Source organism: Rattus norvegicus, chromosome 12, assembly GCF_021556685.1.
Source record: "Rattus norvegicus strain SHRSP/BbbUtx chromosome 12, alternate assembly SHRSP_T2T, whole genome shotgun sequence".
In the NCBI taxonomy this organism is placed as follows: Eukaryota; Metazoa; Chordata; class Mammalia; order Rodentia; family Muridae; genus Rattus; species Rattus norvegicus.
Genome location: NC_141545.1, coordinates 34,892,201 through 34,904,837, shown reverse-complemented (window position 1 = coordinate 34,904,837; position 12,637 = coordinate 34,892,201). Strand labels below are relative to the sequence as shown.

General features: G+C 51.7%; 1 protein-coding gene across 16 annotated transcripts in view; it reads right to left on the bottom strand.

The window, feature by feature from the left end:
- Rimbp2 (RIMS binding protein 2) overlaps nt 1-12,637 on the bottom strand; it is a 198,722-nt gene that overhangs the window by 44,853 nt on the left and 141,232 nt on the right. For 15 of the 16 annotated variants that reach the window (XM_087577809.1, XM_087577811.1, XM_087577812.1 and 12 more), the window contains 3 exons: nt 10,705-10,755; nt 3,277-3,481; nt 368-504 (listed from right to left, as the gene is read on the bottom strand). In XM_087577809.1, coding sequence (XP_087433935.1) covers nt 368-504; nt 3,277-3,481; nt 10,705-10,755 — 393 coding nt within the window. 16 annotated transcript variants of the gene reach the window in all.

Sequence of the window (12,637 nt, the reverse complement as noted above, 5' to 3'; positions counted from 1 at the left end):
CTCTCCAATCTCCCAGCTCCACTCAGCCAGCCAAGCTCCTGATGTCTCAGCCATTCAGTGACACAAACGAGAGAGAAACCCTCCTGGTTTCACAGCCCCTCCCTGTGTGATCACAAGTCCACACGCACCCTGTTCTGCTGTCTTCAGAACCCTCACTGGGAGCTGGCTGACCACACGCTGACGGGGTGCTGATACTGGGGGTCTCCTCTGTCTATAAACAGTAGTGATTTCTGGCGCCTGGTGAGTCACTAAGGGTGGGTGTAGAAAACTGATAGGAACAAAGGAGGGGCCCAGGTGAATGGGAAAGTAGGGTGGAGCCATAGATGTCCTCCCAGATACAGCCTAGAGCTGGCTAGGTGGGACTCACCTCGGACTCAAATCTGCATCTTGGGCTGCTGGATCTCAACAGGAAGGAGGGCTTCACACACGGAGACTCCAGCTTGTCCCCAGACAGCGGGATATAGTCACCAATCACAGAGTAGTGTCCGGTGGGGCCCTCGTGACCTGGCCGGGAACACAGGAATGGATGAGGGAAGGAGGCAGGTGAGCCACTCATATACTAATCCCCTCAGGTTGGTCTCACTGCAGCCCTGGCCTGGATCACTGTGGGCAGCATACAGGCTGGCTGTACTGAAGGCCTGTGTGTCCTGAGAGCAGGGTCCTCCCATTGACTTGAAATCAAGGGGCTGTGAGGCCTAGTGACCTCCACAGCCTGATACCAGGAGGTGTGTACCCACAGAGCCAGGTACTATAATACAGAGAGGCAGAGTCTGGACCTTCTGTGACATCAAGGGCAGCTGAGTGAAGCTGTACCTGAGGCTACACCGTAACTCTCCCCCTCTTAAATGACAATTACTCCCCTGGTCATATTGATATATGTTAAAGTTCGTTGTCACTTTGATCAAAAATAAAATAAAATAATAAAATAGAAGTCCAACTTTCTGGCTAGAAAGTATTTGATAGGAGGTTTCTCAGTACCAAAGAAAGTTGTGTGCACCCTTTCTTCTCAGGGTGTTTCTGATGCCAGGCCTGGCTGCAGGGAAGAGACGGAGCACGCTGACCCAGCATGGCCACACTTCAATCCGAATGCAAACATCAAGTATTGGAGTGGCCTTCCCTGGCGCCCTCCACTGCCTTCAGGTCAGAATGTCCCTTGCCTGTGGGGAATCCAGCCTCTTCCTGAACGGCCTCATCAAGCGCTTGCCTCACTGAGGGACAGGAGACCCCCAAGACCAGATCAGGAAATAAAAAGTGACTAAAGCCAACGCAATTAGGGAGCCATCGATACCTTAAATAAAGAGGAAATTTTTGCCGCTCCCATTAGCATAGAAGACTAGAGTGTCTTACATAAAATAAGATAATTCAGGCACCAGAAGATGCCGACCAAAGTGGCCCCAGTCACATGTGGACTCTGACGATGTCACAGTCCTAGAAGCAGAGAGGAGTAAGTGCTAGCCGCCTGGGCAAGAGAGTAGGAAGATGTCAGAGCATTAGTGGGAAGTCCTGGGCTGGGGAAATAGGTTTAGGTCTTGGCACGCACTAGTGCAAGGATAGTTAATCACACTATGCTCTTCCCAAACACAGTCAGGAAGCCTCTGCTCTAGGTCCCGTGCCACATGAGTATATCTTTAAGGGAATGTCTAGGTGACCCAACAAGCTTAAATAGAGCTAATCAGAAGAGCAGGGAGCGCTGACAAAACAGCTACATCACAGAAGAAGGTGTCTCTCCCAGCAACACTTAACTACCTACATAAGCTGTATGGGGTAGGGGCTTCATAAGCCCCTCACACGGCAATCATGAACTGTCTATAAAGTCTCAGGAAGAGACAGGATTCATGAGCCCTGTCATAACAGGAAGTTAATGGTCCTAACCTTGTGCAGATCTCCTGTAGATGATCGTAGCTACAGAAAGCTCAGTAGGGCACCAGGCGCGTTATACCCGAGAAGGGCAGCGCACACCTGTGACTGATGCCAAACACATGTCTACTGGACATGTGCCAGGTAGAGGTGTCGTGTAATTAGTCTCCACAAGAAACCTTCAGCTCTGCCTCAGATGGCCTCCTAGGATTTTGCCAAGCTGGGGGCATGATCTGCCTGACTCCCTTGCAGCTAGGATGCTGTAAGTCTTTGGGGGAGGGGGCAGAATCTGGTTGGTGTGCCTTTCACAGTTTGATTATGTTCTCCAGTGGGTGCTGAGCCCAACCATCCATCTAGAGCAGCCCCAGACTCTTTCTGCCTCATCATCCATCTATAAACACCTGTGTAGGACAAAGGCCACCTTGAAGCCTATCTGACATTTTGCATCTGAGCAGGGCTTCCCATGGGACCCTGTCATCTAACAGACTTCATAGCCTTGGCACCCAGACACCTCGTGGGTGCACTATGCTCAGTAAACAGCGAGAGGCGTGTGGGCAGCCCCATCCCCTCCATCTTGTTTCTCATAGCAACAGCCACTGATGTTGTCTCTGCAATGCAAGAGCTAGAAGGAAAGATACAAGAGCTGAGGGGCTGAGGGGTAGAACCCCATTGATGATGACACACAACAATGAGCACTGCCTAGTTTTATAACAGTAACAACAACAGAAGTACATCCATTTTGATGAGAACCTGAAGAGGTCAGAAATTATCTTAATACAGTTACAAAAGGAAGTCTGGCATTCAGCTCTCTGAATAAAAAGAAGTCAACAACTTGGGGTTTTGTTTTTAAGACAGGGTCTCGCAGTATAGCCAAGGCTGTTCTGGAAGTAGCTGAAATTCTCTGGTGTCAGTCTCCCAAATGCTGGATTGCAAGTATGAGCCTTTGGTCTGGAGGGAGGGGCTGGGGGATAGCTTAATTGATAGTGTTTGCCGAACCAGAATGAGGAATTGAGTTCCATCTCCAGCACCCATGCACGACGCTAGACATGGCGGCACACCCCGGAATCCCAGCACACCCTGGGGGCTATGGAGACAAGCAGACCTCTAGAGTTTACCTGCCAACAATCTAGGCTAATTAGCAAACCCCAGACCAATGAGAGACCTGTCTTACAAAAGCAAGGTGGATGGGACACCACCAGAGGTTGACCTCTGCTCTCTACATGCAGGTACTCACACATGCATGTGCACCTGTGCCCTCTCCCCAACACAGGGAGAATGGGAGTATCCCAGCCACTCTATGAATGAGTAGCCTGGGCTGTCCTCAGTCCTGCTGTGGTAGGTCCTCATACTCTCAACCACAGGGCACCTTAGGGAACCTAAGGGAACCTTAGGGAACCTTAGGGAACATCCATCACTTACCTTTGTGGATGGAAGTGGCTAGTCCATTCATGTACTGTGAGAAAGGCTTGCCAGGGGCCAGAGGGACATCCAGCAAGGCCACTGAGTTGCTTCCCAGAAGGTCAATACTCCCAGCGTGTTGCCGGAACTTCTCCAGGTCCCGGGACAACAGGTTAAACTGCTCGCTTTGCACACGGCATTTCTCTTCCAGCTCTCGGACCTTGGACTGCACAGCAGAGGCAGAACAGTGGTCAACGAGGGGTAGTCAGCGGGGCAGGTGTGCACGGGGCATGTGTGCCCTTTTAAGAGTGTGTGCGTGCAATAAGATGTGCTGTGTGCCTGTGTATGGCAGGGTCTGCTCCCACCTCCACAGAACAGCAGTGTCTGGGAGCCCAGCCTCACAGGCAGCCTGGCTGTTGGCCACAAATGAGGAACCACATGTGCCAAGAAATTCTTGCCATCGCTCAACTCCCAGCCAAGCTTGGATTGTTCCAGGCACGGTGTGCAGCCTGGGCATTTTGTGGTTGGCACGCCTGTTCGATATTTGGAGCGTATGGCTGAAACAGCTCTGATTTGGGAACAGCCAGGCTGTCATGCCATCTCAATGGGTGCCCATCCCATGGGCCTGAAGACCCCTGAAGAACACAGCTGGCAGCAATATGAGGGAGTATCTACGTGGTACTGGGTGAAAAGACGCCACGGTCATTGGCCAACACCACCATGACGCCCAGGGAAAGACAAGAGCCCTTCAGGCAAACACATGGAAGAAAAGGGCAGCCAGCAAGCTCCGTCCTTGGGCACAGGTGTGGGAGGCCGCTCCTGAGTGCTGTGTGGTTCTCTACTAGACCATCAGAGGGTTTAATCTGTGTGCTCCCCACTGCTCTCCTAAGAACTTGACAGTGACATAGGGACCTAGCTGGTCAATAGATTCTTGTTTTATTACCGGCATGAGGGACTACAGGGGGAAAATGGCTGAGTCAGTCTGCTGCTGCCTGGCTTGATCAGGGCTCAAGAGTAGACAGTCCCCATCCTCCTCCTCTTCCTCCTCTTCCTTTTATCCCTTCACATCCTCTACCTCCTCTGCTTCTCTCTCCTCCTCTTTCTTGATCTCTTTTCTTTCCTTTTAATCTAAATCCTCTCCCTCCTCTTACAGAGCTTCACATCCATTCTTCTTCCTCCTCCTTTACCTCATCCCCATCCTCCTCCACCTCTGCTTTGACTATTTCCTCCTACACTATGTCCTTCTCCTCCCCCTCCTCTTTCCCTTCCCTTCTCTCCTCCACTCCTTCCCTTCTCTCCCTCCTCCTCTCCTTCTCTCCCTCCTCCTTGTCTTCCCCCTTCTCTCCCACCTCCTCCCCTTCTCTCCCTCCTCCTCTCCCTTCTCTCCCTCCTCATCTTCCCCCTCCTCTCCCTCCTCTCCCTTTCCTCATGCCATAAGCATTAAGTCTCTCAGTTCTTTCATCCAGAACAGGGTGCTATTTATGTCTGCGATCACGGGTTTCTAAAAATAACCGCAACAGATCCCAAGCCTATAATTAATTTCTTCAATTCATTAAAAAAAATCGGCAGGGTTCCTCTTTTTAAAAAGCTGAATGAGGTTGGCTAAGATAGCAGTCGCCTCAGAAGAAGGCAAGGCACTGAGCCCCTGGGCTCTGTGGCACACAGGTGGGCCATGGAGAGCATGAGGAGATCCGTGAGTGAGGACGAGTGTGACTCCAAGAGCAGAATCCATGTGTGGGATGACGACATCAGGATCCTGGGGCCCTAGCAGCTCCATTCAGGCTCAAGGCACCCGAGTATCGTACATGATAGCAGGGTCATCAGAGGGAATGGAATCAAATGTCCCCACGAGGGGAAAGCCACCAGATCATCTGAGTAACCAAATTGGGCCATGAGTACCCAAAGAGGCTGGTGGGGGTTCCTGGGTATGAGGGTGAGCAGGAAACAGCATCCGACTCCCTCCCACACTTCAAAAAGCACCTCACAAGCATCATACACACACAACCAGACCTAAGGAAGGAGAGGCAGGAGGACTCTCCACCCATACCACAAAATGTCAATGCTATGCACTTAGGAACAGGCCAGTCTCGTCAGGGTGTGTGTGTGTGTGTGTGTGTGTGTGTGTGTGTGTGTCACTATTCAGGGGCAGCATGAGTAGGTGTCCTCCGGTGGCAAAAGATGACTGGCATCTGATTATTGCCATGTAAAGACCCTGATGGTAACCAGACTCTATAGAGCTCTACTATTGGCGCTGCTTCGGCCTCAGGTCCTAAACTTGAGGCAAAATGCTGCGGCTAGGGTACCTGGGAGGGGTGGAGCTTGTAAAAGTGTCCCTGCTGCTTTTTAAAGCTCGGAATCCAAAATTATTACTGAATATAAAGGCTGATACAGGTGCTGTAGAGATGCGACAGAAGCTACGACCTCATAGACGAATGAATAAGTGTTTCACTTTACCAAAGCTAGGGGTAGTCAGGGAGCACTGACTGGGGGGTCTGCATCCAAAGAATATGACCAGCTCAGACCATAAGGTCTAGCCTGCTCTTCCAGTTCTATGGGTACGCACGACCCAGTTTGGCCCCTAGAGGTCGCCAGCAGCCAGTCTAGAGGCCCCAGAGACAAGTGGACCTGTTGTAGGCCAGCTTTACAGCCATACATACTTCTTTGTAAGTGTGAGGAATGTATTATAAAGGTGGTATTGGTTAGTGAAATTGAAAGTTTGAAAGTTTGAATATGGGGCTGGAGAAATGGCTCAGGGGTTAAGAACACTGGCTGTTCTTCCGGAGGACCCAGGTACAGTTCCCAGGACCCACACGGAAGCACAACTATTTGTAACTTGAGTTCCAATCAGTCCAGCGCCCTCTTCTGGTCGCTGTAGGTACTGCAGGTACATGGTGTGTGCTCGCACAGACTACCCATAGAACATAAATTAACGAAGGGATTTAAACACAGAGTTGGCTCGAACACCTGAGTACTGTTCTCTACACGAATGTATAAGGTGCAGGGTAATGGAAGCTTGCTGTCCTAGAAACAGTGGCTAAAGCTAGGGAGTTTTTTTGTTTTGTTTCTTAAGATGTATTTATTTATTTTATGTGAATACACTGTAGCTGTCTCAGACACACCAGAAGAGGGCATCTAATCCCATTACAGATGGTTGTGAGCCACCATGTGGTTGCTGGGAATTGAACTCAGGACCTCTGGAAGAGCAGTCGGTGCTCTTAATTACTGAACCATCTCTTTAGCCCAAGGCTAGGATTTTTAATATTCTTTGTGTCTAAACACCGTTCAGTAGACCCAGTTGCCCAGGGTGTGTCTGACTTGCAGCTTTCCCTCCAGGAAGCACGTAGGGAGCTGATGGTGGAGATACATGTGTTCCAGAGACCCCCCGGGGGTTTCTGGGTAGAACCACTGAGGCTAAGGCCCCTGCTGTGTTGGTAACTGCTTGCTTTATAAACTACGTCCACAAGGGGCGCTACCGTGGGCCTGACTTTGGGGGTGGCCCGCAGTGAACTGAAATGGGGTAGAAGAGTCTGGCTTTCTAGGTCAGAGAAGACAGAGAAACCAAGTGTGGTGCCAGGACACCCCGATGAACACTAGCTTTCTTCCCAAGCTTTCGGCTGCTCTCTCCACTCCGAAAGGCAGGATGCCAACTCGGGCCTCAGCAGTTTCCAACCATAAAGAGAAAGAGCCCACAGAAGCCTCAAGTCCCCATGTGTCCCTGTTGATGGCTCCTCAGGAGGCTCGTGTGCATAGCCCCCGGCCTTCCTTGGCTGTAGCCATTGTGTGTCTGGGCCACTTACTGGTTAGCTCCGATAGCCAGTATGTCACGCAGCGGACCGTGCTGCTTCTAGCTACGGCTTCAATGCTGTGGTGTTTATCTGGAGCACTGTGGAGTCTCTCCCCGTTGCATGGTGGGAGCCTTGCCTCTGTGAGTTCACTCAGCCTCGTGGACACACCCGCCCACTCTTCCCTGATGGGCCAGCCCAAGCCTCTCAGAGAACCATACCACCTGCAGGCGGGGGATGGAGGGGTCTGTGCTGGGACCTGTGGCAGTGGCAGATGGCGAAGCGGGTCTATAATTGGAAATAAATGCAGCAGCTTGCAAATGCAAGCGGAGCATTTAAAAGCCAGAGGCAAATATCCGAAGACGTGACTGCCGCCGGCTTCCCTGCCACCTTCACAGGCGGTTTCTCTGACTTTCCTTCTCGGAGGCACGGGGCTCCATGCTGCGCTAGTGTCCAAGCTAAGGTAGCTTTGAAGGTAAAGGACACTTCTCCAATTAAAGACAACAGGACATGCAGAGATCCCCTGCAGAGCAACCTACAGCATCCCGTTCCATCATCGTTACCATGGAAACAGAGCTCTGAGGAAATGACCCAGTCCTCAGGGCCCAGACCCCTTGCTCTCACCCCGACATCGCCCGCAAACTCTGTGGTCTTTCCCATACATCATTCTGCTATGACATTTCTCAGTGCCAGGAAGGCGATGTCACCACGCACACTCGTCCCTTCTGCCAACTACAAACAAACACGCAGCCTAAGGGCCAGCATTCCCTAGAGCTCCCTTGCAGCCTCACCTGCTGTGGTGAGAGGGATGCAGCTGTCTATGTGTTGGGGACCCTGCCTCTTGCTCTTGGGGTCCTCACCTGAACTATGGAGATGATCACTGTGTTTCTAATCAACTCCTAAAGCTGGCATTTTCTCAGGTATCCTGCACAGCAACCTCCACACCCCAAATACTGTCCGTGCACCCTCTGGGAATCAGTCCTGCAAATATCTATGGAACTGATGGGTATGCGAAGGGCTTCAGTCAACACTAAACTCCAACTCAGCCTCCTCTAGTGGCCATACTGTTGATGCCTTCGGGGATGCAGGCTGTCTTTCTTTGGGGTGTTTCTACCTACAGACAGTCACTCAGGCAACATCTAGGGTGTCTGATACACTGCAAAGATAGCCACCCTTAGAAGGCATCCTGATAACTACTGTGACACACTTAGTCTCCCTATCTCTCCACAGTGCTAAGGTAGGGTCTGGGCTGGGCTGCAGGGGCCTGGGGTTATCCGTTATGAAGTCTGATTGTGAGATGGTCAAGACTTTCAGTGTCCTTCTTTCCCATCAGCTAGCCTGATGCCACCTCTTACATGTGGCCAAGGCCCATCCACATGGGACCTTGCAGGGTCCTATAAGGAAAAACTTCATCTGAGCTCTCCCTGGGCTTGGGGATTGATATTTGTGACAAGTTCCCAGATATGCCATGATGATCAGTCTATGTATTAAAATCATTTAAGCAGTGAGGAAACCTACCCTTTCTGACTTGAGTATCAGGGCCTGGTCTGAACCAGGAGCCACACTGGGGGAAGTTGAAAAGAAAGAGCAAAGTGCCTCTCCCCTATGGAAGGAGCTTGCTGTTGGCTCGGGATAGCTAGGAGAAAGAGCATATAGGAGCCAGAATGAATTCTGATGACCTATAATGGAATTCTAGGCATACTGCCAGCCCCTTCCGACCGCAAACCAACCCCAAGGAACATTAAACCCAGCCTCTTGCCCACGGTCATCTGAATTCATAGCATCGGCCGGCGGTGGCAGGAAGATGTGTGCTCAGGGCCAGCTCGGCACTCCAAGAGTGTTTTTGTATTCCTATGCCCACTCTTCTGCTGGTGCCAGGCTGAGAAGCCCTGGTCCACACCCACACCAGGCCCCTGTGCAGTGTCAGACCCTCAAGGTGCTTTGTAGAAGGGAGAAAGGAGGAGGAGGAGGAGGAGGAGGAGGAGGAGGAGGAGGAGGAGGAGGAGGAGGAGGAGGAGGAGGAGGAGGAAAGGAGCAGGCCCAGGGCTCAGAGCTGCCCACCTAGGGAAAGTACCACAGAGTACACGCTCGAGAGGGAAAGCCACACTGAATACCTGCATGCAGTCCAGGGTGTTCTGGGTGGAGAGCCAGGCGAGACAATTACAGAGAGATGGTGTAAATGAAGTGGACAGTGCCCAGGACACCCGTGGCCAAGGGGCCTGCCCCAGCTTCTGAACAAAGGCATGGCGTGCCATGGATGTTAGCAAGCATAATCTCAAAGCACTGGCTACTGGCTGCCATGATAATGCAGCAGGAGTCCGAAATGACACTGGTGACCAGGTCTGTAAGTTTCAGGGCAGCTAAAAAAAGAGACTCTTTCCAGCCAGGGGAGGTGAGACTACACTCTTCCCCCAGGAACATGGATGTCCATCTGGAGGTAGCTTGTTCCATTCTCCCGAAACCTGCATTTTTCTGGCATCCGAACACATACATCCCTCTTGATCTAACCGATGGGAACTTCCAAACATTAACATCAATGCATGGGATAGTGATCCCAGAACCTTTCCTGTGGGAGACATAGATTCCAGGGGGGCGATAGAAGAAGTGCGCACACTCTGTTTTCAGCAACAGCTACTCCCCTGGGGAAGGGGTTGTCTCGCAATTACATGGAATTCCCACCTTCCCCAGCCGTAGGTAGCCTGGGGAGCTACACAGCTGGTCCAATTCACCACTATCCGACTCACAGAGTGACTACTAGCTAACTGTTCACTACGCATGAGGAATGACTAGGACACCGAGCTGCCAGCTTCCTTCTGCCTATCTACCATTCTCTAAGAAGGCCCACAGGGGACCCAAGTCACAGACCAGGAGCGGGCCCTCCCCGTGTGCCACCCCAGATGATGGGACCTGGTGGCCGTTTTACTTCCAGATCCTCGGGACCATTCAGGAAGGTCTGTCTGCATGTGGCTTAGATGGCCACTCCCACTGGGACAATGATCCTACAAGTGGCTGCTATGGCACTAACCACGTTGGCTCCTAGACCAGCGGTTCCCAACCTGTGGGTCGTGAGCCCTTTGAGGACTATATATCAGATATCCTGCATATTAGATATTTACATTACGATTCATAACAGTAGCAAATTTAGTTATGAAATAGCAACAAAAACAATTTTATGGTTGCATTGGGGGTTGGGGGGGCGTTGCCACACCATGAGGAGGTGCATTAAAGGGTCCCAGCGTTTAGGAAGTTTGGGAACTGCTGTACGAGCCCCTCCCCCTTCTCAGATCCCGTAAGTGTCTCCCCAGCAGGAGCACAAAGCTTCTGTAAAGTCCCCTATGCCATCCCTCAGAGGACTGCATCCCCAGGAACAACCCAACATTGATTCTAGGAAAAGCTCCTCCTCAGGTCTCGATGAGAACAGCTAGCCAAATCCCATCTCTGACCCAGGCTGTGTGGCTGAGGAAAAGCTGATTTACCTCTCTGTGCCGTTTCCTCAGTGGTAAGGACAGAAATGGTAACAGTGCCTAGGAGACAGCATGCTTTGGGGGATATTGTGAGTGACGGTGTGCTGTGGCCACATCCGGTTTCTGACACGCACGCGGTGGGTACCATTTATTTTCTGGCAACCACAGAGTCCTCCCAGCCCCAGCCGCCCACAGTTGCTCACCTCTAACAGCTGTACAGCCCCTTCATGCTCTTTCTTAGCTTCAACCTGAGCCTGTTGGTGGGAGAGAATGAAAAGAAAGCATTTAGACGAGGGAGGAGGGGCTTGGGTCGGAATCTGCAAGACCAGTGTGCGCCCGCCCGCCGGCCACCCGCAGGTGGGTCCTGATTTCCCAGCCCCAGGGTGAGTGCTACAGGTCTTCCCCTGAGCCGCACCAGGGGTCTGATGATCTTCGGGGACTCAAGCAGAGAAAGACCAGACTCTTAAATGGTAATGGTGCCCAGGAGAGAGCATGGCTGATGACATGAGTGGGCTGGGGTAGCATCTGGTTGGGCAGCTAAGTGTGAGGGAAGCAACTCTGCCCCTGCGGCTGAGAAGGAACGAACCTGCGTAGCAGGATCTCCAGGCTGAGCCTGAAGAGCACTCTCTTCTCGTCCATCCTCCTGCCTGGGAGATGTGGCACTGCCCTGTATATCTTTCAAGTCCTCCTCCAGTCACCCTGACCTGAAGGAGGTGCCGTGGTGCATGGGGTCCTACACCTCCAGCCTGCAGCAGGGGCCTGCCTCTTTTCCCATAATTAAAGTCACACCACACGGGAACATGTCACTGAGGAAATTTCGCATGAGAGCCCCTGCCTGGCAAAGGGAAATGCATACAAAAGAATTAAAAAGCGATCTCACTTGTCCCCACTCTTCCTGAGGCCCTGGCATAGTGACAGTTCATGTTATTTGTCTTCTCAGCCTCCTCACCTGAGCGCAGTGCTCACTACTGAGAAGATAAATACAACCCCAGACTCTCCCATTAGTTCATCTGATGACCACAGAGCCTAATTCCAGCTGGAAGCCTGGGCTGGGGGATCCTGGGAGAATGGGAGGGTTCGTTCCTTTTGGAATTGAGATGAGAAGTTGGTGTAACTGCAGCCATTTTACCACCATGAGGGGAAAGGCTAGAGAAAACCGAAGACGAAGGTGGCCCAGGGGAAAGCAGAGAGAAATGAATTATGGTGGCATTTGGGATTCAGTTGTGCCTGAAATGACTGGTTAAGGTCCTGGACCTAACCACATCCAAAGTCATCCCACAGTTATAGAGACAGACAAACTTTCCCATCGGGTTTTCTGTTTGGAGAAAACAGGATAAATGCCATCATCCACTGGTAAGAATATGATGCTCCCCGCTGAAAGTGGATGAACTGAGGCCCGGGGTTTCTGATGCAGCATAGGATAGAGTAAAAAGAGAGCTCAGACTTCTGCCTCACCAGGCTGGGTGTCCGACCAAACTGGGTCCATCTGTGTCTCCAACCATTCCTCAGTTTCATTTTCTATTGTTGCTTTTTGAGACAAGGTTTGTGTAGCCCAGGCTGGCCTCAAACTCACCACCTAGCCAAAGGCAAACTTGTAATCTTCTTCCTCCTTTCTCCCATGGGTGGGGGAGACTAGGCACATGCTGTCACAGCAAATGGACTTACACACCATGCTGAGGGTTGACCCCAGGCCCTCACGAGTGCTAGACAAACATAACAATTGAGCCACGCCCCCCAGGGCCTCGCCCTTCAGCTTGTGAAAGGGTTTGCTTCCTAGCACTCCAGTCTCCTGCCTCATCACCTGCTCTAATTAGGAAACCATGTGCCCAGCTGGGCTCATACCGGGGTTTCCATTTCCAGAGAGTATCAGCCTGGACCTTGCACTGGGGAGGGTGAGAACTGAATATTACCTCATCTCCGCCACTGTGAGATTCTGTGTGGGCTGGGCCGAGACAAGAACCCGGCTCCGTGGCACAGACTCAAAGGAGAATAAGCCCAAGATTCCCAAAAAGCTCATTCGCCTCGCGTCTCATTCTCACAAATCCCCACTGAGGGTCTATGAGCCAGGCGAGCCGCTAGAACCCGGCCCCGCTAATCACTCGGTTATTGAATTCGGCTCACGCGCTGACACTTGAA